Source organism: Eptatretus burgeri, chromosome 2, assembly GCF_056783735.1.
Source record: "Eptatretus burgeri isolate ZD-2024b chromosome 2, Ebu_testis_v1, whole genome shotgun sequence".
Lineage (NCBI taxonomy): Eukaryota > Metazoa > Chordata > Myxini > Myxiniformes > Myxinidae > Eptatretus > Eptatretus burgeri.
In genome coordinates, this window is record NC_140962.1 from 2,296,853 (window position 1) to 2,324,743 (window position 27,891).

At 42.6% G+C, this 27,891-nt stretch overlaps 2 protein-coding genes across 9 annotated transcripts in view; both read left to right on the forward strand.

Moving 5' to 3' along the window:
* Positions 1–15,263, forward strand: part of ZNHIT1 (zinc finger HIT-type containing 1) — a 53,398-nt gene extending 38,135 nt beyond the window's left edge. For both annotated transcript variants that reach the window (XM_085860667.1, XM_085860675.1), the window contains exons 4-5: positions 7,633–7,802; positions 14,639–15,263. In XM_085860667.1, coding sequence (XP_085716793.1) covers positions 7,633–7,802; positions 14,639–14,660 — 192 coding nt within the window. In that variant the 3' untranslated portion in view covers positions 14,661–15,263. The remainder of the gene's footprint in view (positions 1–7,632; positions 7,803–14,638) is intronic.
* Positions 15,264–18,682: 3,419 nt separating this feature from the next.
* Positions 18,683–27,891, forward strand: part of LOC147031265 (neuroligin-3-like) — a 374,881-nt gene continuing 365,672 nt past the window's right edge. For all 7 annotated transcript variants that reach the window (XM_085860631.1, XM_085860583.1, XM_085860621.1 and 4 more), the window contains exon 1: positions 18,683–26,967. The gene's annotated coding sequence lies outside the window, so the exon portion shown is untranslated. The remainder of the gene's footprint in view (positions 26,968–27,891) is intronic.

Consider the following 27,891-nt stretch of genomic DNA (forward strand, 5'->3'; position numbering starts at 1 on the left):
GAAGTCGATTGTTTTTCAGGTCAAAAGGTCAACAGAGGCCAAAGGTCAACAACTTAGGAGGTATTTCTAAAATCCTCAATTTTCATCCGATTGACTTGATATTTGAAGAGGATTTATATTTCAGGTCACTGAATTCAACCACCAATTATTTTGGAGGTCCACATGGACCAACAGTTCAACATAGGCCAGAGGTCAACAACTAAGGGGGTATTTCTAAAATCATCAATTTTCATCCGATTGACTTGAAAGTTGAAGAGGAGTTCCATATTTGGTCATCGATTTCAATCACCAATTATTTTTGAGGTCAAATTTACTTGATGGGTTTTGCAAATATCGTGCTCTGCACAGTCTTCTTGTTAATTGTCGGAATCCTTCGGATTTCAGCAATTATGTTAATCGGTTGAGTGTGTCATTCTGTGTGTCTGTCTGTCTGTCTGTTTGTGTGTTTGTTTACCCTGTAGCAGCCACAACGTTTCAGCGATCATGACCAACCTGGGTACAGACGTCGGCCATGGTCCAACTTAGACACTTGTCGTTTTTGGTGAATCTAGGTCAAAACGTCAAGGTCACCGAAAACCCGAAATTCTTATTTTCGCATTAACGTCCGCTAAAATGGTCGTATCGGCTTTAAACCAAATCCAAAATGTGCATCTTCCAATTCTGCATCCAACCATATGTCTCATTGGGGTGCCACACCAACACCCTTCTTAGCGGTCAGGGGTCGAATGTCAGGGGGGTCGAGTCAAAACTTTTAAATTGCGATAAAAACGCCATTTCAAGTCCGATTGACTTCCAAGTTATGATCATGACCAAACTAAGTGCTATAACTCATTAAACAGCAGCACTATCGACTTGGAAGAACCAAATTGATTTCCAGGTTTTTGTTTTTTCAGAGATCATGGAGATATGACAAAGTTATTCCGGCAATTCCTTGCTCAATGAGCAATTTCATTTGTTACTTACGAAATCTAAAGATTTCTAATCTAAAGATTTCGTAAGTATATTGATCACTTCCGTCATCTGTTTGTGTGTTTGTTTGTTTGTGTGTGTGTGTTTGTGTGTGTGTTTGTTTGTTTGTAGGCACAATAACTGGAGAAAGGAAGAAGCTACCAATGTCAAATTATACCACGTGATTCAGGAGGGTGATGGCAAGCGCTGATTAGATTTTGGTCAAAATCGGTCAAAGGTCAAGGTCACAGTGAGGTCAAACATTTGATTTTTGATGGTTTGGTGCAGAATCATCGTAGAAACTTCTGGTTTGCGTCGCTACCTTCTCTAGAGACAGCTTTTATTAGACAAGGTCGGAGGTCAAGTTGACGATTTCGTAAGTACCAATCTATGACTGCTTGTTTGTTTGTAGGCACGATAACTCGAGAACGGAAGAAGCTACCAATGTCAAATTACACCCCGTGATTTAGGAGGGTGATGGCTCGTGCTGATTAGATTTTGGTCAAAATCGGTCAAAGGTCAAGGTCACAGTGAGGTCAAACATCCAAAAAAAAGATAACTCGAGAACGGAAGAAGCAACCAATGTCAAATTACACCCCGTGATTCAGGAGGGTGATGGCTAGCGCTGATTAGATTTTGGTCAAAATCGGTCAAAGGTCAAGGTCACAGTGAGGTCAAACATTCGATTTTTGATGGATTGGTACAGAATCATCGTAGAAACTTCTGGTTTGCGTCGCCACCTTCTCTTGAGACAGCTTTTATTAGACAAGGTCAGAGGTCAAGTTGACGATTTCGTAAGTACCAGTCAATGACTGCTTGTTTGTTTGTTTGTGTGAGCATATCTCAAAAAGTTCTGGACGAATCCTGATGAAATTTGGTGGGCAGGTTGAGTGTGTGACAAAGACGAACTGATTAGATTTTGATGAAGATCCTGATCCGGATCTGACTACTAGAGTTATTTAAAATGATTCTTCACCATTTAGAGATAGAGCCAAAAACTATGTATAGCACGATATCTCAAAAAGTTGGGGACGGATCCGGATAAAACTTGGTGGATGTTTGAATGTTTGACAAGGAAGAATTGATTCAATTTTGGTGAAGATCCAAATCCGGATCCGGATATGATAATTTTTTTGAGTGATTCTTAACTGTTGATAGTGCAAAACCGATATATAGCACGATATCACAAAAAGTTGTGGAGGGATTCAGATGAAATTTGGTGGACAGATTGGCTGTGTGGCAAGGGCGAATTGATTCGATTTTGGTGAAGATCCGAATCCGAATCTGCATACGAGAATTGTTTAATTTTTAAAGGGATTCTTCACCATTGAGAGATTTTTTTTTTGTATACCTTGTCGAGGCTCGTATGAGAGCTAACACACAACGCACAGCAAGGGGGCATGAGACAAGAGGGCAGGAGTGGGAGGGACAAAACAGTGGGGAACAGACACATTAGGAGATCTGTGGAAAGGAGAGGGATGGGGATGGGATGGGGAACATGGGGAAGAGAAGATGGACATTACAGGGACTTTCAGGATAGGAAGGAAAGCAGGGGAATTGAAGGAAGTGGGCTTGGGTGGATTATCGGGGGTAGAAAATATCGAATATTTGGATGGGGGATGATAAGATGTGGGGGCCAAAAACGATGTATTGCACGATATTTGAAAAATGTATTGGGCCCGATATGTTCTCGTGGATCAGGCATTATGTAGCAGGGGTACACACTCTATCGAGCACCTTCTAGTTTTTCTTTGCAAAGACACAAATATAGGAGTCAAGTTGAGCACGAGCAGTATCTATTGCGGCCAAATCATTTAAGAGCAAAGTTCCAAATAAAGGGCAGGTTCTAATGCAGAAAGACTTGAGCATCTGTTATTAAGTTTTTGTGGATGTTGTAAGGTTGGCAAATTCAGACCTCAAGTGGTCCTGATGTTGAATTCCGGCACATCTGAGAGTGGAAACACAGTGGGGATGAGCTTTTTAGAGAAACTACAGGTTCCCATTAGTACCGTTCACTTTCCAGGAGGAAATGGCAAGCTGTTTTCTGGCATTTGCTCACTGCATGCATCATTGTACCTGGGAAGGTATGAACCAATGAAGGAGAGAGAGAGAGAGAGAGAGAGAGTTGTTTGTTAATGAAAATATATATTGGACTCGTCAATAGAAGAGATCATAGACTGCAGGCCAGACCAATTTACCTAATTAAACTGTCAGACATAGTGGTTGTAAGTAAATGATCTGAAGAGCCAAGGGAAGTCGAGCAAAAACACGAAAAGTTGGCGGGAGAGCTATGCATAACGACGTCAAACAGAGAGCGGCAGCCAGTGTGGGGAATTTGGGCTGGGAATCCAACAGATTGGGTTCAGCAAGAAGTGTCACAAAAACCTTTCGCTGAAGATACAATTGGTCTTATGATAGATTTTGTTTGTGAATCTTCAGGATGCAAAGCTGTTGTTATTTATTGTACAACCAGTATTTGTGTCATCACAGTCAACCTGTGCTTCTAAATGAAGCTAATGTTGTATTTAAAGCCCATTGTTGTTTAGGTGTGGCACCATCAGCCAGTTTCTGGTGTGTACCATCATCTGATAATATAGTCTCCAATTTTTGGTGTTAAATTTATTTCTCCATTTTAACCACAGCTCCATCCTTTACAGCTGGAGCAAACAACAAATCGTCTGTTCTCGAGATTTATTAATGGAATTACATTCAGTTGTTGAAAGATTGCTTCTTGACCTTTTCATGATCAAATATGTTTTCCATACTCAAAGAAGCAGTCGATACTGAAGACCCTGGTCGAGGTTCTGGTACACCTGCGGCGTCTCAGGTGTCTTTAGCTTTAGTAAACCTAGTCACTGAGAAAATTGAATGTATAATTAAAAAAAATATATTTAGCCTGGTGAGGATTGGCTGCTGTGGTAATGGAACATACTGTATATGTTGATGAAACTATTGCCATTTTGATACACGGCTCGATGCACCGCTACCAAGGAAATATGGTGAGTACAGGCTATTTCATTTGAGAATACATTTGATCGGAACTTATTCTCAGGCTTTTGCGAAACCAAGGGTGACAGAACCTGGACAGGATTTGGTAATGTGTGTTTCCATGCTATCCAGGCCTTTCAGAATTAATTGGTAGAATAATTTATAGTGCTCAAATTTAGTATGCCGGAGAAACGTTAATTGGTAATTTGCAGCAGAGTGAGCAAATTAACAGATGGGATTCCAATTGGTGACAAATCTAGAGTGATTGATGGTGCCACATGTAAGGACTCTGCCAAGCCCTGTACTGTTGAAACTGTGAGAAGTTTAAAAATATATTGGAAGAACACAGTGGGGGCAACATGGCTGTGCAAGATTACACAGTCAGTCATGACACGTCATTATGTACAATTTAGCCATTAATTTGATGAGTCTGACTATGATCATGGATACTATGTTAAAAAAAACATCATAGATCTGTCTTCAAGGCATGGCAAACTGAAGACCGGAAAGGGGTCTAACTTGTGAAACATTTGATTTAACTACACAGTATTACACAAATATGCCTGGTGTTGGCTTAATGGTTTGGGTGTTGGGCTTGGGATCCTAGGATCCTGAGTTCAAATCCCCCTTAGCTGTTGAACTAATACCAGGTGGGGTTGACTCTGCCTGCCATCCTTTCGAGGTCGGCAAAATGAGTGCCATCATGCTGGTATCCTGTGTCGGAGTGGCGACCCGTCCAGGATTGTGCCCAATAGCCAAGGAGACTGCTTAGGCAGCACCAACACTCTGCACAGAGTATGGTCCCAATGGATGGATGGATAAGTTGGAAACCAAGGGTAAGACATGCAAACGACATCACATATCTCTCCCAATTGTAACACATCATGCCAGCTCCCTCTTTCACCTCAGATTGCAGGCTCATTACAGGTAATTACTACTCACTCTTGGTCAAACCATACCTGCTCATTCACAAATTACAAAACGAACCTTCAAGCATGCCTTGCCCCTACAACATCCAGGGAGTTGGGGCGGGGGTGGGGGGGCATGAGTGTGGCAACATGTCACTGCCTTAGAAGTTCCTCAGCATTGTCAAAATGTAGCTGACATAGAAGACATTGTAATTAAAATGTAACTTCTGGCTTCGGCACAGTCTGTGGGCGGAAAAAAATTCACAATCGTCCATTTATAAACTCACTGCGCAAAGGCTTTTAAAACTTTCAGGCTGACTGACACGGTGGGAAACAGTGTAGCCCCAAATACTACATTTAGTGGTGGGGGTTCTGTAATTTTAGGTTGCTTCAGTCACTTCCTCATCCTCTGTAAATCTGTGGCTATGCAGATGGGACTTTAAATGTAAAAAAAGGGTCAAGTCACTGGGGGCCACATACCGGCTGTGTGGGAATACTTGATCGCTGTCGAAGGAACAGTCATGAATGGCAGTCTTCACAACATGGCCTTGCTTACAGGTGCATTGTTGTAGAGGAGGATCACACCTTTGGTGAACATCCTTTGGTATTTGTGCTTGACCGTCTTGCCACATTATTTGAATGATGTTCGCAAAATATTCCACTGTGAATGTAAGTTTTGTGAATTATCTCGTCAATCTGCAGGATTGCTTTGGCATTCCAGAAAATTGAGACCATGATCTTGCCACCTGAAGGTTGGGTGCAGAATTCTTTGTGTGGCGCTGACCTCCTGTGCTCTTGCATGGATTATTATGATTTTGGTGACCTTATAATTTAGCGAACCTCTATGAGTAATCCCTCAACATGGGAAACAACTTATGATTCATTCACCTCGTGGTCGTCTTGACCTGCGGTCATCTTCAACTGACTCTTATCCCGCCATATACAGCCACCATCTACATCTTTGTATTAAAAATGTGGTGACACCTTCATGCTAAATTTTAAGAAGTTCCAGAAATTAATGAAGTAGCAAACTTCTGGAGTATACTCTGAAAGAACAGACACTTTCAGATCAATGAAGCTCATGGCATAGATAGGCCTTTGTAAATTTATGAGTAAATTAATGCCAATTAATATCTTATTCGTATCACATTTTAATGCACCTCCAATGTCTGCATGGACGTGTGTTTATGCATATATTTCACTGAATCATTCCAACCATCTTTATGTTGCATTAAATATACATCTGCACTGACTGGATATTCCAAGAGTGGAAGCAACTTCACGTTGTCCGATCTGGATTTGATTTTTGGAATACTCGCCTTTGACTTGTCTCGTCGAGGTTTGATATTCATCCCAACTATAAACTCTCATCCTGTTGCTTTCCATCTAGGCTATGTATGCTATTAACAAGTATGCTATCTTTTGGAGGGGATGTTCAGCACGCTGTTCCTTCTGTTAGCTTTTGCTGATCAACATGAAAGATCCTGCAATACCTTTCAACAACAATCGACGACGATTTGTTCATGCCCTGCGCAACTTACAAATTCACCACCCTCATCTTTCCAAGGAACTGGCAGGATGGCCTAGAAGTATGCACATTCGCCTCTGAGCCAGAGCTCGCCGACTGAGTTTGAATCTCGGCTCAGCTGCAATCTTTCGTCCTGGTGTCTCAAGGCAGGGCGAGGCATTAATGCGTGTACCATCCCTCAGACGGACGTTGAATTGGGCATCATCTCTGCCAACATTAGTTTGTGGATGTTAATTATCCAACAGTGTCCTTCACGAAGAGTAGGCGAGCCATCATGAACACCCTGGGCAAATTTTTACCCTAATCTACATGGGACTTTCAATCAACGACACAGCCATTCCACCCTCATCCAATGATGCTACTTAACCACGAAGTGAATGGATCAAAAGCTGTTTCCACGAATACCAGGCCTTGCCGGCTGAGTTATAAAAAAAATTGTTCTCTTCCTGTATGCTCTAAGGGTGTTCATCTTCAAGGAATAAAGAACACTCGAGGCCCAACGGCCAATGCCACTAAGTCGACCAGCCAGGAAATTGGATTTACACCCACTCCGAATGGCCATGAGTTTTTGGTATGATTCACCCCCTCAGTTACTCAAGGCCAGGTTGGAATTTTATCACGCTGTGGACAGGGTTCATGAAACCATGGAGCCCTGCTCGATAATTCGGAGGTGAGGAGAGTAATGGTGGATACTTCTCAGTCTGTGCAGGATGCATCAGGCAGCAAGTTTCAGTGTTGACAAACTTCTCACATCGGATGTTGTTCTGTACTTTATTTGAGAAGTCAAACATAAGACTGTCATTCTTATGCAGTAATCACAACATATCTCTTCGAACCAAACACATCATTCCGTTGTTGAATTGTGTGCAAATAGAGAAGGCTGTGACACCACAAGCTGCTTCAGCCATTTTCCTTTATAGGCAGGATTGGAGTGCATCACAATACAGTATATGACACCATGTGTAGAAATAGATGTTGCATTATACCCTACCCTAAATGGCCATGTGTTGTGCTAATGCAAATTGGACTTGCATGAATTTCCACCTCGGCTCTGCCCAGTTGAACCATTAGCCATTGAGGTATGTTTTTAATGGGCTTTTCGAGACAAAGAACAGGACCCGTTGACCCCTACTACTGAGTCATGCGAATGGTGATGATCATGATAAGGACCATTGATTGCCCACTGTTCCATTAACACATAAACTGTGGACCTTTTGTGAAGAAGTAACGATTAATGATTACTGCCTGTCTTGTGTGTAGAACCTAAGTGTGAGTGAGGGCACCACATACTTCAGCGCATCTGTTCCACCCTCAGCCCTCCCTGCACGCCATTTTTGTACGGTATGTGGATTCCCATCAGCATACACCTGCGTGACTTGTGGATCCCGCTATTGCACCGTGCGGTGCCTTTCGCTTCACCAGGACACACGGTAAGACCCAAATCGTAAGGTTGTAATATTGTGTGTGTGTGTGTGTGTGTGTGTGTGTGTGTGTGTGTGTGTGTGTGTGTGTGTGTGTGTGTGTGTGTGTGTGTGTGTGTGTGTGTGTGTGTGTGTCAGTAACTCCATCCACCTCAGTCAATGTTCAACACAACCTCCTCCTAATCCACTAATGTGAGTTGAGATGACGAATATCGAGAAATGGTATTATTAAGGTGACGATGTATTTGCGAAACGACATTAAAAATGGGTGACGTAAACCTTGGTATTACTGTATATGACTAATATTTGTTAAGGCGATATATTTATTCCAAGACTGGAGTAGTGTAAAATGTCATAAGTTTTATAATGTTATTTTTCAACTTTAAGCTGCATCATGTGGAATGAGTTGGGGTACTTCCATATTTAGAATCATCCAGCAATTGTGAGCAATTTTGTCGAGTGAGGGACTTTCGCAAATGTTCTGTCTCTGAGAATATACAAGCCGAAAATAGAGTGCGAGAAGAAGACAAGCGAACTATGAGTTGCTTTTCTTGATTATGTACCATGTCGTGTGGAAGTGCTGAGTTTATCGCCTGTTTTGACTTTGAAATAAACTCAAGTTTGGAGTTCACCTACCTTCTGGTTTGGACATTAACTGAGTAAAGAACCTTAGGCTTGTGTAACAATCAGCAAGACAAAATTAGATTGTAATCCAGGGCAGGTTTCCTGTGGAATGTGTGAAAACGCATAACATTGAGGTCGTAACATGTTGACTTTCTTCTTGAGCAGCCATGCCAGGTATTTCCGAGCCTCAAATTCACCATGGAAATTGAAGAACTCACCAAGTTACCTGTCCTAGATGTGGAGGTTTTCCAATCCCCAGATGACGCTTTGAGAACATCAGTTTATATGAAGCCCACACACACAACTAAACGACTGGATTTCAACTAGTGTAACCCCATCACACACATGTTGCCCACACTCTGGATTCCAGATCTTGGATGGTGTCATCCATCAAAAATGCTGCTATCAATGAAATTGGACGTGTGCAAAACATTCGAAGGCAAAATGGAAATGACAAAATAATGCTACCTGGAATTGGTGTACCAAAGAAGACAAAGGAAAAACAAGAAGACAAATATGGTTTCTGTGTCCGACCACCACACAGGGGTTAAATTCCTGGAAGTCGCGTTCAGTAAAACCGTGTTGCGCAAACTGAAGACTTCATGAGATAAATGAGTATACTGTAGTGGTATGTGGCCGCAGAATGTAACATACGGACAAATATTTTATTCGTTTTTTTGTTCATAAAATCTTCAGAGGGAATACCTATACATGTTGTAGCGTCGACGGCTCGACTAACGTCAAGCTCATTACAGCAGGAGGTTGAAGTACTGCGATGTCCCGAGCGGCTCAACCCCTGAGGAGACGTTCCAAATTAATAGCAGACAACGCATGTGCCGTGTGCAGGTCGTGAGGAGAGACAGGAAAACCTTAAAGCTTTTTACAACAAATGGGTTTATTTCCTGAACCACAATAAAATAAAATAAAGAAAACAGCAAGGAATGATGTATTCGTGAGGAGATGATGGCAGGTTGGGAGGAAGGGATGCAATAAATTAATAATTATATACAATGAGAATAAAAATGAATGAAAAGAAACTAAGGCGCCTTACTCTGGAGTCAGTCACAGATGGGGAAAAGGGAACAAAACCTGGGGGACTCAGCTCTGGTGGCAGCAGGGACGAGGAGCAGGATGATGAGGTGAGCAGACGATGACGAGGACAATGAGGATACAAAGCACACGGGCAGGAACGACAAAATGGGCAGAGGCAGGTAGGTACAATGAACAGGCACAGGATGAAGACAGGCAGGCAGGACAACCTCCTTAAAACTCTTCCTCAGACCAACCAACTCTCAGCCGTGTTCTCCTTAGAATTTCTTACACTGTCGTCCCCAATGCTCTGACCAACTGCCCGTTTAGCTCCTACCTTTACTCTCTCTGGGCAATGCTCGGCCCCTCCCAAGCGATTCATAGGTCTACCTCCCCCTCCCTCTTTTGTGCTGAGTCTCCCGCCTCCTCCCGGTGGAGGTTGACATAGAGGTAACACACACGAATTCCTAAACCATTTCCTAATATTGGGTTGCACCCCCTTTTGCCCTCAGAACAGCCTTAATTTGTCAGGACACGGACTCTACAACGTGCCGAAAGCATTCCACAGGGATGTTGGCCCATGTTGACTCCAATGCTTCCCACAGTTGTGTCAAGTTGGCCGGTAGTGGATCTCTACTCCGAATAGCTCGTTACATCTCATCCCACAGATGCTCAATTGGATTGAGATCTGATGACTGGGCAGGCCACTGCAGTAAGCTGAATTCTCTGTCATGTTCATGGAACCATTCATGGACAATCCTAGCCTTGTGGCATGGGGCATTACCCTGCTGAAGAAATCCATTCACAGATGGACACTCTCCTGCCATGAAAGGATGCACCTGATTGGCAATGATGTTCAGATATCCTGTGGCATTCAAACGTTACTCCACTTTTATCAAGGGGACCCAATGTGTGCCATGAAAACACACCCCACACCATCACACTACCACCACCACCACCACCACCAGCCTGCAATGTTGACACATGGCATGATGGATGTATCTGCTCATGTGGTTTTCTTCATACTCTTGTCCTCCCATCAGCGTGAAACAGCAGGAACCAGGATTCATCAGACCAGGCAATGTTTTAACAAACCTACAGTGAGTGTCCATTGTTTTCGTTCCTTAACCCACTGCAACGACAGGTTCTTGTTTTTGCTGAAAGAAGTGGAACTCAGTACTATCATTGGCTGCCACACCCCATTCGTGTCAAGGTACGATGAGTTGTCCATCCTTTTATGGGTCTTTCGACACCGATGTCGTACTGGACTGTCAGTTGACTAACTGTAGCCCGTCTGATGAAAGAGGCCAAAGGAGGTTGACACATATTATGTAGAGCAACAATGAGCCGTTTTCACCCACTGGCTTGCGTTGGCTGGATGTCCTTTGAGTGGTGGACCATTCTTGATGCACACGGGAAAGTGTTGAGTGTGAAAAACCCAGCAGTGTTGCAGTTGTTGACACACTCAAAGTGGATTTAACAGGTGCAATCAATAAGGTATCATAGCTTTCATCTGAATTCACCTGATCAGTCTATTTCTTGGAAAGAGCAGGTGTTCCTAATGTTTTGTACACTGAGTGTATATAAATTTGAAGGGTGGAAGGTTAAGTTGGTAAGGTGGGTGTGAATTGTTTGGGGCCTGGTGATCATCATCACCAGTGGACGTCTCTCGGCACGAAAGGTTTGTATATAAAGTCACTGATGCATTTCCACAGAAAAAAAAAAGAAGTGCAAGACAATCCTTGAAAGACTTGATCTCATGTGCTGCCTTCTGCTCCTTGGAGATCTATCTACCTCCTGCTACCCATTTTCTTGTAGAAAAACCCTGTTTCGTCAGTGTTGAACACCTGTTCAGGAGTATAGCCCTTTTCAATTATAAACTCCAGGAAGTCGAACTTGAACGAACGGTGAGTATGATGGACTCGTTCACTTGATACTCATGGCTGGCCGATGCTACACTCAACCCCCACGCAACTTGTTTAAAATCACAATTTTCTCTGCTAATGTCATAACCTTACAGGATTTCTTCACTCCACGACCACTTGAGAGACTCGAAGTTTCAGCACCATACTGTATTTAAGGGTACAGTATGTGGCTGAATAACATTGAGTTAAATAAATCTCTTGGGCACAAGCTCACTTGACTGCGATGCTATGCAGACTGAAAACAACATGGGTGGTAGAAGATGCCTGGAGACGTCACCTCTGTGCATGATGTGGTCACAACACCATATTCATTCCCGTGTATAATCAAGTTTCATGCGGTTCAGAAAATAAGTGTCACATTTATTCCCAAGTGTATAAACGAATCCGTATTGTGAACCCCCTCCCCCTCGCTCCTCCCCTTTCGCCCCCCCCCCATTGGATGAGGTCTTACTGTACTCAGTATTATCAAAGAAGATTAGCAAAATCATATGGAGTGCACAAATCGAGGTGAGAGATAAACCCCACTACATCATTCACCATTCCATCACAAAATTGAAATATGAAGTGCTATATTATTTGGAGACAGATCTCAAGTGGTATATCTCATGACATGTGACTGGCATTGCTCATGTTGTGGAAAGAGGAAGAAATTTAAAACTAAATATAAATGAACACACCAGAGCAACTCAGTTGGGAAATGCCTCACAATCAGCCATAGCATATCACTGTATACGTTCTGGCCACAGTTATAATGGGAGCAACACACAGATCTTCGACTTTACTCCAACCAAACGCCGCAGAACCAAAGAAGAAACTGGCTGGGGCAAGCTCCAAGAATGAGGACACTATGCTGCACAAATAACTCACAACTTGCATAGAACATTGAAACCAGAGGACACACCACAGACATATTCCACCACACAATCATCACCCAGAAAAACTCGCTCCATCCGCACTCCAACTCTGTCCATAATGGGCCCATGTGACCAGATCACCTCACCATGGAGGACTAACCTGGATGTACAGTGCATTATCTTGAACAAATCATTACAATGCTATGTCTGTCAGAAAATGAGAAGAATGAAATCATTGGACACTTTCAAGCAGGATCCTCACTAAGCATGTGGCATGGCTGTTTAACATGAGGAGAGGCACTGTTTATTACCATAATCAAACCACAAAACAGATGGCACACAGTCCAGTTTAACATGAGGAGAGGAACCGTTATCAAACCACTGGATCAACAAGAGATATGCCCAGAAGTGAACTTCCGAGGATAACGACTCCAGCTCAGGAAAGATACATTTGCACGAATCATCTATGCAATTGGTTTCAAACTGCTCCAAGAGTACTGAAAAAACAGTACTCTAAGAGTACTGCAGGATAAGTATCAATACCATCACGAGGCTTCTCTGTGATGCAGCATTCCATTCTCGTCATCCTATTCAGCGTCCAATACTTGAACCCTGACACATCCAAGCAAGCTTGCAGTGGTCAAATAAGCATATCCGATGGGAAAGTGGTATATTGAAAGGCATGATGGCCATGCACAGAACTAGAGAAGATGCAATCAGTGATATGCCCCACACTGTGTTGAGAAAGCTGCAAATTTTGGATGTGGAAGTGTCATGATGTGGGGTGGTATTGCTGTAAACCTTTGCACCAGCTTCATCCATATCCATGGCAAACTGATGGGAGATCGATACATTGATGAGATTTTACAGCAGCATGTGTTGCCTCCCCTACAACAACATGGTCCAGGAATCATCTTTATGCATGATAAATACTCACAGGGCCATTCGAACAAGGAATGTTGTTGTCAATCCCTACTGTGTTGTCATGACACCCTGGCCTTCCATCTTAGCAGATTTAAATGTAATTGAACATCTCTGGGATATCATTGATCGTTGTGCTTGAATCTTGCCAAGATAGTCACAGACCCTCAATGAGGGGGTACAGGAGTCGATTTAGGCATGGAATGCCATTCCCAGGCTCAAATTTGAGTTCTCATCAGGTCAGTGTGGCGACTGTGCAAGGCAGTGATTGCTGTCAGAGGTGGATATACCTGGTATTGAGATTGTTCCTTCCATGTTGGATCCCCTATGTGAAAGTATTCACCACAACGCAGCATTGTGTGATTGGGTCACAATGAAATGGACATGTAATTATTCAGCGTCTATCTCTGTCAGAGGTTTGCACCTCATCTGTATCCAACGCTGTCACATAAATAAGGCCCATGTGGAATTTTGATGTTTACCGACTCGGTGTAAATCATACTACTCAATCTGTAAGAAACAATTAATTCACTGTCCACAACGAAAAGTACATTGCAGAGAACATTTATTCTTTCATGGTACCACGGAGTCCAAACCACTGAGATGGTAAATATCCACAATGATTTACACTAAGCTAAGATTACATTTCCTGGCATTTATATGCTTTTGTGGGAGTGGAGGGGCTGATAAGCATTAGGCAAAAGAACTCCAACTACAATATGTGTCCACTAGGTGAAAGAGAATGACATAATCATGGCAAAAGTTGCAGTGCTATCAACCAGGTCACGTTGTTTCAGAGTAAGACATTCCTTTTATCAATATTTAGGTCAAAAGACTCTTGGGTAAAGGGAAACATAACTGACAGCCAATTTGACTATAGCATAAAATTAAATTTATAAAGCACCAGCAAAATTTATAATATTGAGCACATGAATATAATTACTTTTTCTTCCTCACCCATCAACAACAATCACGTGTTTGGTTGTTTTAATGTAAGAGAGTGTATGCATACATAGAGTATTAGAAATAATTATGGAAACAAGAAAAACTCTGCATTAAGTGCATTTATAACACGTGATGGAATCGCATTTAATGGGTAAAAATGAAATAGTCCATCATACAATCATGTGTTGATATGATTGGTTATTATTGAAGCAATCAGACGAGCGTGATTTTGAACACCAATCACAATTTAATCCTTGCAGTGTCATGACATTAATTTTTGCCTCTGAGCTCTCTGGTCTGGTTTTGATTCTTGACTAAAAGTATAAATCTGAATTTGAGGAAAAAACTTTTTTTAGGTTTGAAAGTTCATGGGTGGACACATCAAACTTCACATCTAGATCTTTTGAATTTTGAACAAGTATTTGAAACTTTGAACTTAGTGATAAAAATGTCTTTCTGATTTACGAATGAGACTTTTTGTTTTAATCCTCCTCTTTACATTACCTTTTCTTTACGTTGTTATTTCTCTTCTCATTACATCCCTCAGTTGCCTCAAGTGGACCGTGTAACTTGGAAGACTGGGGGCACTTCTGGATCTGTCGTTGAACAAAGAAACAACTTTCTCTGTTTCTGCAAAGCATCTGGCATATGAAACGACGTCATAGAACACGCATTACAATATAATGCATCATGGTTAAAACCAAACATGCCAGTTAAGTTCAGAATATGTTTTTATTCAAATAGATTTTGCTTCTCATGTTGATCCCAAAAATGTTTTTTTTCAAATTTAGTCATCAGATGTTGATTCATATTGTTGTTGAAGGGCCTTGTAACAAAGCTTGTAAAATTTTGAAGCTCACACTGCATAGATAATTCCAGTGGCCTCAAGTTACTAACTTTTCACTTCTTTCCCCACAGATTACTCCATAAACCCTGGTTGCATTATCATTTGTTATCATTATCATTTGTTATTTTTGTTTTTGGACATTAGCCATTCCACATCTCTCATCCTCATCCTCATGCTCAACCACTGCAATATCAACTTGTGTGCATGGCCGGTGCAACCACTAGGTAAACTAGGAAGCGGTCGCCTGGAGCAGCAAAATTTGGGGGTCGGCAAAAAAACTGAATGAATTATTCATGAAATTACATCAATAAACAAACAGACATCAGCGATGGGAAATGAAAAGTCTACAACTACTGATATACATCACCGACATTTGTCGAAGAAATGACAGATATAAGTATTGCGACCTCTGTTCAAATAATAGCTCATGTTGGAAGCATTTTTTTTTATTCATACTAATGTTGGAAACATTAAGGCTCACATTGGGGAGCCTTGTGGGCAAGGTGGGCTTGGTTGGCTTTGGCAGTCATGGCACAAAACAGAAGGCACACAGGCCAGTGGTCTTAGTCGGTAAAGCAGGCAGGTGGTGGTGGTATTGTCGACAAAGCCATCACAGGCCGATGATATTGCCAGCAGGTAGATGATGCAGGTAAGGGCCTTCATGACATGACTTCATGACAGCTGCCTTCAGTCAAATGTGTCCCAACCTAATCTATCTATCCACCTGATCAATCCATAGCCCCCACCTATTTTGGGTCCCTCGAAGCGAGATTAACCCCTGCTTCTTCTACTCTATGAATGCAGACGTCTTATCTATCATAATAAGTGTGTGTGTTTTTTGTTCGTAAAGCATAACATTTTCTCTCTGCTAACTCCCTTCCCCCCATATCTCTCTCCCTCTCCCTCTCCCTCTCCCTCTCCCTCTCCCTCTCTCTCTGTCCCATCCTCGCTCCGCCCCTTCATAATACAGTGCAGCACATCCCACACATCTCTCTCTCTCTCTCTGTGTGTCTCCGGACATGTTTGTATTTGTCTCTGGCGTGTCCGGGCGTTGTTTATCTCCGGATGGTGTTTGTCTCCAGACTTGTTTGGGTCGTGTTTGCATCTGGCCATGTCCCTGTTTGTCTCCGGACGCGTCTGGGCGGTGTTTGTCTCTGGGCGGTGTTTGTCTCTGGGCGGTGTTTGTCTCTGGGCGGTGTTTGTCTCTGGGCGGTGTTTGTCTCTGGGCGGTGTTTGTCTCTGGGCGGTGTTTGTCTCTGGGCGGTGTTTGTCTCTGGGCGGTGTTTGTCTCTGGGCGGTGTTTGTCTCTGGGTGGTGTTTGTCTCCGGATGGTGTTTATCTCCGGACATGTCCGGGCGGTGTTTGTCTCTGGGCTGTATTTTCATATGACCGGTAGAAAATTGATTTCAGACATTATTTTGTTTCCATCTTCACTGTTGGTTTATCCAAAATCATTTTGATGAGAAAGTATGAATCGTAATTAACGCTTCACCACACAGCTGCCTTCCCTTCATCTCACCTCACGCTGCCTTCTCTTTTCCCACCCTTCCTCACTCCCCTACTCCTCCTCCTCACTCCCCCACCCCTCCTCACTCCCCCACCCATCTTTGTTCACCCACACTTCCTTGCTCCCCTTCCCTCCTCTCTCTTCCCCCCTCCACCCCTCACTCCCCCACACCCCTCTTTCTCTCCCCTCCCCTCCCTCCCTCATCTTTTTCTCACCCCTCTTAGTATTCCCATCATCGAAGTGACTGGTGGTATTTGTGAGTTCATAATAATGCACAATATTCATTTTGGAAAGTTAATTGTGGTGAGTGTTGGAGGGGAGAGGGGTGAGAGGCAAAGCTGAAGGTTCACCTCGGAAGTCTAATATTCTTGCACCGGCCCTGCTTGTATGTAATGCAGAGCTCCAGAAGCATTTCTACAAATGAGTCACATACATAGCCCTGATAACTTACCAGCATTGACCCTGACAATGTTTTCCCACTGTGCCAAAAGGGTTTTTAAAATATTTTTTAACACAGAGTGTGGCTGATGTAAGAGTAGAAACATAATGTGACAATGAGAATAAAGTGTGCAGACAGTGTGATGAAAAGGTGGACATAACAAGTGAGAAATAATTATGCATAAATGAAAGGAGAAGAGGAAAGGGAAATAATATAGTAACCTGCGAGTAAAAGGGAAGCCTTGGCAAGGGGAGGTTTATCGGGGGTGGAAAATATGAGTCGAGATGATGATGATGCACTGACACCTTTAAACCTAATCTGGAAGGAAGATTTCACCATCTCAGGAATGTAGTTCCACAAAGTGGGTGAAGAGAGGAAGAAAGGAGTGGAAATGAGAAGCAAGTCTTGATTTTGTGAATGTAACAAGGAGTTGGTCACTGGAAGAACATGTTCATGCTTGATGAAATGGCAGAGGAAGTCAGACTGGTATCCAGGTGGTTAAAAAAAAACCAAAGACCACTAACCTGTCTGTGATATGAGAGAAGCAGGGTTTGTTTTGGCTTCTTTTGTGGGAGATAATAGTGATTGCAGCTTTGAAATCCCACAGCTTCCAGGAGAATGTGTCAAGCACAGTACCAACAGCACTTTGGAGAGAGCAGTTTTCCAGTCTGCCCAGGAGATATCATGACTTGGTGAGGCCAGAAGTTCAAGAGGCCATACCTCTTCCTGTGGTTGATTGTGGAAACGCAGTCGTCTGTCATTTATGGATACCTCTGTATCCAAGCAAAAGTGTCCCTACACGACTGGTGTCCATTTTGTCACATTCAATGGAAATTGTTTTTAATTTACTTGAAGCCTTCACAGTATGGTCCACCACAAGTATATTAAAATATTTTAATGAATATAAATACAAGTGGCTCTCGATGTTTAAAAACTTGAATATGAAATCGTTAAAATTGAATATTATAATGTAGCTGCATGAAAAGAGACTCATTTTTTTCAGTGCATCTTTGCCTTTAGAGCACAACCCTACAGACTTGTGTTTTTCACCTCAATAACTGCCCTTGAGACATATGTATGATTGACAGAATTGTTGGTATGTTCGTACAGTCTTTTTCTTTTTCATGTACATTCAAGCTTCTTCCAGATATCCGATGCTGCGTAAAATTATTCTTCCGTCGCAGTTTACAGCGCTAACCATAACTCTGGAAAAGTGAAGATGTTAAAAAACAAATCAGAAGTGTGAGAATGTAGTTTGGATGTCCAGAATTACAGTACGGCCAGGCCATAGCTCGAGCTTTTTGCGAGGTGGATTTGCCCCAAATGTTTGTCCATAAACCCACGTTGAACAGATGTGTTCTGGATCAGGGTGAAAATCCATTGTAAAACGATTCTTATATTATTTCAATGACTTGTCAAAACGGATGTTCTCCAATGCTGGAGTCCATAATAGAAGAGCGGTACGACTGTGTATCGGGGTGGATGTGAGCGAACCTTATGGAATGACAGTGAGAATATCACATTTTGCCAGATTGAATTGCATATTACATTTGTCAGACCAACATGTTATTCTTTCCATGTCAATAGAGAAGGAGGCAGCTGCTGCTGCTGTCTTGGTACAGCACGGCATAACGTGTAGACATCTGTAAAGAGGATTGTCCAGAGCATCAAGTCAAATATATATATATATATATATATATACATATATATATATATATATATATATATATATATATATATATATATATCTATATATATATATATATATATATATATATCTATATATATATATATATATATATCTATATATATATATATATATATATATATATATATACATATATATATATATATATATATTGTGACGTCCACGGGACTTGAACAGTCCCGCCAATGTAGAATAAGCCGAAACGATGGAGGCGGTTTATTTATTTATAACCCAAACATGGCGGTTCTAATCGCTCTACCGCAAACGGGACGAGGAAGGTGGCACGAGTCACTTTTCACTGAGTTGATGATGTTTATTCGTTTTTATTATTACCAGAAATAACAAGACTCGGCAAGAAGAGGGATCCGGGGCGATTCGACGGGATGGTGTGGGATCGGGCGTGGGGAAAAACACAGACAATTCCAATGAATATACAGATCTCAAACCTCTAAGGCGCCAAGTTCACACACACACACACACACACACAAACACACACACACACACACACACACACACACACACACACACACACACACACACACACACACACACACACACACACACACACACACACACACACACACACACAATGTAGCTATTTCTGGTGGTCAGGCTGGACCGTGGTGTGGACGCAACTGTCCCTGGATCGGCGTCGGACGAGCTGGCCTTGCTCTCGTCAGGGGGGGCAGGAGAAACCGTGGTGCTGTTGACCTCCTGGTCTTGGCCCAAGTCCGCTCACAGCCGCCAGGGAACCAGTTCTGGCGCCAAGTTGCGAGCAGGAGAGGGAGGCAGGTCCGCCCGCCGTTCGACCCCGTACTCCGAGTCAGCAGAACCCCAGAGCCAATCAAGGTGAGGCACGAGGCTCAGCAAGGCTCCAAGACACGATCAAGAACACGATCGAATTAGCACAACAACAAGGATGCTCCCCGCGCAACAGCCTCCCCACCAAAAAAACACGATCTTTTGGTTGTAATCTTCTTCCTCCTCCTTTTCGACCCTGAACAGAACCTTTTTATCCTCCTGCCCTCATCACCTCCAATCGAGCCGTTTATTGGCCCACCGCCGTCGCCTTCTGCCAATCGTGAACACGGGGCGGAGCCATCCACTGCACTGTCCTGTGACGTTACGGCCAGTCTCCAGAGAATACCAAAAAGGGGTTTACGCAGACACACTTACCCTATCCCGTGTCCCTATCTATTTACGTGACAATTATCATTTCCCCCCCTTGAAGAAATGAACATTTACTAGACAACTTAACACCACTGAATTGCTACTTGTTACATTGAGTTCCTGGTAAACTCGAACAGCATGGCATACCTAATTAAACATCCTAATTACCCTTTGAATGCATACACCCCCCTCAAATGTAACAATATATATATATATTTATATATATACATATATATGAAGAACATGATTGGGCCTAAGTTGCTGCATTTGACAACTCTTTCCTCCTTTGGGAGAGGAGAAGATGGGATTCTGTTGAGGGCCAAATGCTGATTGAGGAAAGGAACTTGTTCAGTCAAGGAATAAAGGTGGCCTTGGATGCCATCGGCAGAAATGGAATGCTAAATTGCTTTATGTATCTCAAGAGAGAATCATCACCTCGTGTTTACAATTTGGGGCCTCCATCCATTGTTGAGATAGCAGCAGCATTTTCAAAGTGGGGTTAACAGAACAGAATCCATACAAGTGTTCAGAGATTAGGTTGTTAGAGAAGCAGTTATTTATTAGGCTTGATGTCAGTTGCAGCTATTGATTACATTTCAATGCTTAAAATTGGAGTAGTCTTTCTCGTCTGTCTTTTTAGAATTCCCTTGCACGTTTTGGTGTTTTTTTGTATTCAGAGTTGTGGCTCATGGAAGAGCGAGGACACAGAATGGATCAGGATGTTCACTGTATTTCAAGCAGAAAGTAGGTGACTTAAGGCGGCCAGGCTGAACGAGAGAGAGAGAGATGCAGGATTTTGGAGCACAATAACTGATTCCATTTGGATTGGTCACCAAGGTTGATTTGCTGCTGTTCTGAACTTTTCGTTTTTTAACCTTCTCATTCGAAAAAGAAAATGTTGAGATGTTAATGTTGGGATAGTTATAGGTAGAGATTGCTTTCAGCACTATCTTTGGAAGCAGAGTCTGCAGTAAAGCCTTCTGCAGTGAGAAGGGGACAGAAGAGGAACAGACACAAGCAACACACTTCACAAGGTGCCAGCAGGACTTTGAGGAGGGAGACAGGTTGGAGAAGCATAGCCTTAAGGCTACCCAAATGTTGGCTTCTGACTTGCTTGACATTGAAAATACTTGCTGTGTGAACCTTGCAAATGAACAAACACTTCTCTCAGTCTGATTTCCAAGATGAGAAAGCAAGCTTCTTGGTTGAAGCTATCTTGCTGCAGGATTCAGTGCACTCGGATCCAGAGGATGAATATGATGGCTGCAGTTGATATTCAATGAAAGAGAGAGAGATTCTTGCTTTACTTGTCAAGGTATTTACAGGTGATGCAGATATCAATATCGGATGTAGAAGAAATGGAAGGACGATCCTTTTGTGAGAGGGAATAGTGCATTTACTGCCAATCAGCTTGAGTGAAGAGCCAGACTACCGAGTCATGATGGTTTACAGACAAGAGTCAGGGAAATTTGGACTTTTGCAAGAACATGGTGTGAGACACTGTGTCAAGCACAGGAGACAGAGGAGAGTTTGGATAGCAGATTATATTCTTCCCAACGTCCATGAGGATGTGCCAGTTGCTGAGATCCAGGTTGCAAACTTTATAGAAAAGGTCATGTCCGCAGTCACAGGTCTTAGCTGCAATGCAATGTTGGTTGTTGTGGAGCTGACCCCCCAGTTAGCTGAATGGTGGCAATTCAAATTGCTACAGATGACGAACAGCAAGTCAGGATGGATGGTTATCAGTTGATCCATGTTAGCATGAATATGGAGTCATCATCATTGATACACACAATCACTACACAAACTTTATGTGGCTGTGGAGAGGAATGTGTAAGCAGAGGTATTTTAGGGGATGAGAAGGAGGTTGCGTAGAACATTAACTGAGGTGGATGGAGTCACACACACACACACACACACACACACACACACACACACACACACACACACACACACACACACACACACACACACACACACACACACACACACACACATACACACACACACTACAGCTATCAGTACACTTTCGAGATATGTACATCTGCCTTTGAGCTGTCTAGCTTGGGTTTAAATCGGGACCCATCTATAAACCTGGTTTATCCATGCCAGGCGTTAAATCGCTTTGTGGTGCCAGAGGACATTAATTTTCTTCTTCTTCTTTATGATTTCCTCTTTTTGTTGAATCATTTTAAAGTTGTTTCAAACTGCTGCTGTACTTTCTTAGCAAACGTAATCCGATAACTCCTTCAAAATTGCAAAGCATATTTTGATTCAAATCCATTTTAAGCAAAACCTCTGGACATAGATTTATCGAAGCATCTGATAAACTCTCCTCACATTGAATTATTTGTTGTGCATTAACCATTGAAACAGGTTTTTTTTTTTGTTGGTCAGATTAATTATTAGAGTAACGCAATGTTCAATTGCTTTAATGGGTTACACTTCAATTACCTCCTCTGAAATGTTCTCTTCAGCATTGTATCGGTTGTCTTGTGCTTGGGTCATTGCATGGTACGTTTCAAAAAGTGTAGGTCATTGTGTGCCAGTGCTTTTGGGTGATTCTAAATTCGTACCTTGAGACCAACGCCATCAATCATCCCCGGTCATCGCAGTCTGTTCATCAACATACGGTAAATAATGAGAGGGCAGTCACTCTGTGGCAATGGTCCACTTCCATTTGTTTTTGTTTGTGTTCTTAAACGATATAACCAATCGTATAATGTTCTCTTTCCATTGTATTTTACCACTTGCTCTAATGAAATCCTATCCGCCTCCATATGAATTAATAATGGACGATGTTGATGTGGTTGTAATGTAGCATGACATGAATCTTGGAAGTCACATCTGAGATTCCTTACTTCCTTCTGGTAATGATAACCATCATGTAGAATTGTCACCCACAACTTCTGGATGCTTTGTTTATTCATCTTTTAATGGATCACAATACAGAAGCTTGAACATTCCATTTTTGTTTTGTCAGGTTAAACAACATAAACAAACTACACTAATTTAAAAATCACTTTTACCATGAAAATAACCTTTAAAATCCTTGTACCTGTGACAAAAATACTTCCAAAAAGAAGCAATCCTGATTCAAATCCATAAACGCGTCCCTGAGATATATTTATTGGCACTCAAGAACTGTACAACCACTGGAATACTTTTATGATCGATGAAATGGATCCACTGTTGTTCCCTGGATTGCAAGGAATGCAAGCAGGCATTCACAAAGCACAGTGGAAGCCTATTAAGATGAGCACATTTGTTCCATGGGCTGTTCAAAGTAATGAACATTCAACTAATCTGACTCAAAAAAAGGAAGCAATAAAACATTGACGTGGACCCCGAATAAATTGATCATCTCTCGTTCTCTAGGACGCCGTGGATATGAACTTCCTGTCATTTTATAAGGCAATAAATCAACCATGCTTTATTAAGTGTACAGTGAGTGATAAAAGCACACAAAGGAACAGGACAACAAACTTAATGAATTTTACTCCATGTACCGGCGTTGGTTAAATATGTTGGCTTTATTGCATGGCAAGTAAACACGCACATACAGCAACCCCCACCCTCGTTTATACGAGACAGTACATAGCGAATGCAGCTTAGTATGCTCATATACAATTCAGTACTCTATGGAAAACATACACATTCGATTGGCTGAGAAAATTGCATCGGACTGAAAACTCTTATCATGTAGACCAGTGTTATAAGCTGGCAGGGCTGCAGGTTCCAGATCATCCGATTGACCATCTCAAGGGTTCACCATGGCCCAGGTGATCGGAATGACCCACTCGCTGCAATCCATTCCCGAGCATAACTCAGTGATTTGACACTTGCAATTCCACCACTAGATGAGCCTCGTTACCTCAAAACGTGGATAGAGCAAGGAGAGGAGTCGGTCCAGTTAAGAAAATAAACGACTTCATTAAACTCTGCACATACTCTAGTTCCATTAAGAAATGGTACTCACTTCAATAGTCAACCATATACTAGTTCCTAAACTTGGGGTATTTGCATGTCTTACTTCATACCCAGCAATTGCATGCATTATAGTCTTTTCATGAGTATCACATATGTAAAAACGCTGAGCAGTGGTTTCTATTGCACGGAGAACAACATATTTGTCCAAACGCAAAATGGAACTTGAGTTTCTGAGTTCTTGTTTCCCCAAGCTTTTTGGCAACATTATGAGTGAGCTTTAGGTCAAGGTTCATCCAGTATGATGTGCCCGGAAGGCTTGGATGACATAACACACCATTCAATAACACGTTGCTCCTCATAGCACGGCACGGGCACAATCTGTGGCATGTCTCATGGGGTGATAACGTGGTGTTTAGCTACTTCACTCATGTGGTGGAAAGGCCACTTTTGGTGAACAGCTTGCCTGCAGTTGGGCCCAATGTCGCCTCTTACATTCAAACTGCCATAGAAGAAGCTGTTTGTGCTGCACCCCTGAGTCAGAAGGATGGCACGAGGAGCTCCATCAGTGTCCCTTTGTGCTGTTTCTGCTCTCTGCGTTGGCCTCTGCACCCGTCATCCCCAGCATCTGCTCTCCACACGTCACTCCCACCTTTTTATCCCCTGTTTAGTGTCCTGTGGTTGGCATTACCAACTCTGCATGGTACAGAATCCAGCCTGGCTTCAAGTCCATGTCTTTTGCCTCTATTCCCAGGTCTGACCAAACTTCATGAGTTTCTCAAGGGGTGATGACTAGTTTTGTAGCATCTTCTCTCACAATAAGTCATTGCAAAGTTCTGCCGGCACTCGTGCTTGGATATTTACGCACAGCTGCAATTTTCTTCAACTTTCGTTGCCTCATGGGCATCTCACCGGCAGCGATTCTCTCCAGCTGTACTTAAACAACAACGAGGTGGAAAATGCTTTTGCTGAAAGGGTGTGGTTGATTACATGAAGGTCAAAAATACAGTACAGCTATGTTAATTAATTTCTTCATGAACTGCCGTTGGACTCTGGAGCAGAGGAGCTGGAGCCTTCTGATGGACGGATGGTTTCTACTGCATTTTTTCACTCATTGTGATTTCTTTATGCTGGGACAAGTCTCACTTGCACCAAAGCTCGATGTACACACGACCAACAAACAACCATTGATGCAGAAGTCATTGCACTGCCTACGTATGAATGTGATTGATGGATTAACAGATTTCCTGCAAAGGCAGATGTGTGAGGATTGACTGTCGTTTGAGCATAGCTTGAAGCGAAATTAGACCGGTAGGTCATGCCATGCAGACATATCTTGGCTCGGCTTTCCTCCCAGCATGCAGCAATTCAAGGAATATGTTCTAACATTTAGTAGAGGCATTCTGCCAATATCCAAGTGAAGAGGAGGTATTGTCATGTGCATGGAGGAAGCAAGTAAGCGGCACATAAGTCATCCATCTACGTTCTACCGCTTACACACTGGGCCTGTAATTGGTCAAATGGTAGGTTTACCACTACCCTGATACTACTACACTCCCAGCTAGGAAAACCAAATGGCATTGGGCCAATGAGACTGCTAAGTAGGAACATCCCATCACCTATTGCACATCCAGATAACAATCGTGCTACCTCACTTGTTTCCCAACAATGGCAAACAAGATTGTATCCTCACACTGATATTAACTGTTTCAAATAATAAGTTGAAACAGATAATGAGCCAATGGCAAACAACAATAATTTGGATATCCATTATAATAATGGATACTAAATGGAGAGACGCAGAGCAAAAAGCACAATTGCCCCCGACATTTTGGAAAACACAAAAACATGTGCTTCGCGATAATTAATGAAAAACCCAACTATGGCGGTAAAGATGTACAAACGCAGTGTGTTGGTTGGAAGTGCAAGAAGCAAATGAATAAGTTCACTTGTATGGAAGAAGAAAAAATGTGGAGGGAGGGAATGGGGAAGAAAGTTGTGGCGTCCTCGTGGACGATGTCTTTGGCGAGACTTTGGATGGCTGAAGGCCTGTGATCTCACGTCCATCAGCAGGCTCAGGCTTGGTTTGGTCTCAACTTGTGATGCTTGCCTAAAATGGTGTTGTACTCTGCCAGATCAGTTACACCTCGTGACTTTCACCTGCAGTCTTCTTATTCGTTAGTATGCAACACGAGGCTGCAGTGTAGCATCATTGGCTGAGCTGTGCCATCTATGCAATGCCCTCTGCTAGTTAGGACGGGAATTTGGAATTCAGTCATGTTACTGAATGATAGCTCGCCTACTCTTCATGAAGAACACCATGGGATCTTTCACATTCACCAAAGAATCCTGGCCGATGGGAAATCCTGTTTCACGTCCATCTGAGGGACGGCGCACACATTGATGAATCACTCTGCCTGTAAAACACCGGGATGACAGTTTTTACCTGGATTCATAGCCAGGCTAGACGGCTTATAGGTGAGTGTGCGTACCTCTTGGCCATCCTGTCAGCCCCTACACTTACAGTGAAGCCATATTATGGACTCCTTGTACGAGCACCCCAGGATAGACAGTAACCTAGTCCTTTGCCTGAGCAACACCTTACAGCCTTGACTGCTGTCATATCTTCAGAATGGTGTGCTCTGAGGGAACTGCAGGTTCACAGGACAATAACGCAGCCCTTCGAGCTAAATAACTCATTAATACCCGAGCTCTACACACAATTTAAATTGTATACAATACATGGGACGTTACACTTTATCTTCATAAAAACATATATGCACACATTTCCAAACGGGGTTCCGGTTCCCACTTCCTGTCCATGTAATACAGTACTGCCCTCGTCCCACAATAGGATATGTCCTCAGCTCCAACTCTTAGTTCAAGGAAGGTGAGCAACTCCCTCAACCGTATTAACGAGCCTCCTCACTCCAACAATCCCTCTCGCTCTGCCTCTTGTCCCTGTCCCATCAAACTCTTTCAGTACTGATTTTGTTTTTGCTTCTCCTGTCCCAGCTCCTGTTACTGTGTTCCATTTTTCTACCTCTGCTACTGTTTATGTCTGTTACTTTCACTACTGTCACTATTAATAACCCTTCTGCCTCAAGTTATGCCACGATCACTGCCTCTGTCACTACTTTATCTCGGCATCCATTTCTACATCCCTGTCTCTCTCTACTTCTCCAAGCAGAGTGGTGTAATGGTTGGAGTGTCTTCTCTGATCTTGGGAAGTTGTTGGTTCCAACCCTGGCTGAGTCATACCACAGACTTTATAAATGGTATGTGTTGCTTCCTTTCTTAACACTCAGCATTTAAAAGAGTTTTTTTTTCAATGAAACCTTTATTTTTGTGCAACTTACATTTCCCTGGTTTCCTTGACTCGTACACTTGCATAAAAGTGTGATGAATGCTGTCATAAGGTGTAACCACTGAGCTGTTCTTGTGGCTGATTTGCACTGAGTGGGTCAGTTGGATCATATGGATGTGACACAAAGCACCCAGGCCATTCTGACTGGAGAATACATCCTCGTAATTGACTTTTTTTTTATGAGAAATTGGTCAGTCTTTACAATAAGTGATGTTTAAAAAGGGTCAAATTATATTTGGCATTCATTTTAACACAGGATACAATCAGGATAGACAACCATCATTTTTAGTAAGATTTAAATTTTGGAAAGTTATCTGCCCATCTTCAACAAAAAGTACCAATTATGATTAACTTGTCTTCTGTTTTAAAGTCAATGAAGAGTCTGAAAGGGTTAGTGCAGTTACCGTTGAGCTGTCAGGTTTGGGTTGATCCTCAGTCTGACTATGAACTGTCGAATTGATGATTCTCAATCAGGGTGTTGCATCGCAAAGTATACCGTCCCTTGGATGTATGTTATTAAACTTTGTGTCCCATCTGCAAGCGTTAGTTGATAGAAGTTAAAGTTCCCATGGTGTTTGTTGTGGACAGTCGGCGAGTTATCCCCGGTACCTGGTACCCTGGCCAAATTTAAAATTGCTGCCATCTTCAGTCGAATGTCGGGCCTGGCCAGCTAGTTCATGAAAGACGTTCCCTGCCCGACCCCAAATGAAGGTGGGAATAATTGGGGCCATTTCAAGAAGTAGTCACAGTACTTTGAGAGTCTCTGAAGAAGAATTGTGGAGGAAGAAGAAAATGTGAAATTCTAAAAGGTGTGCTGTGTTCTGATTTCACAGAC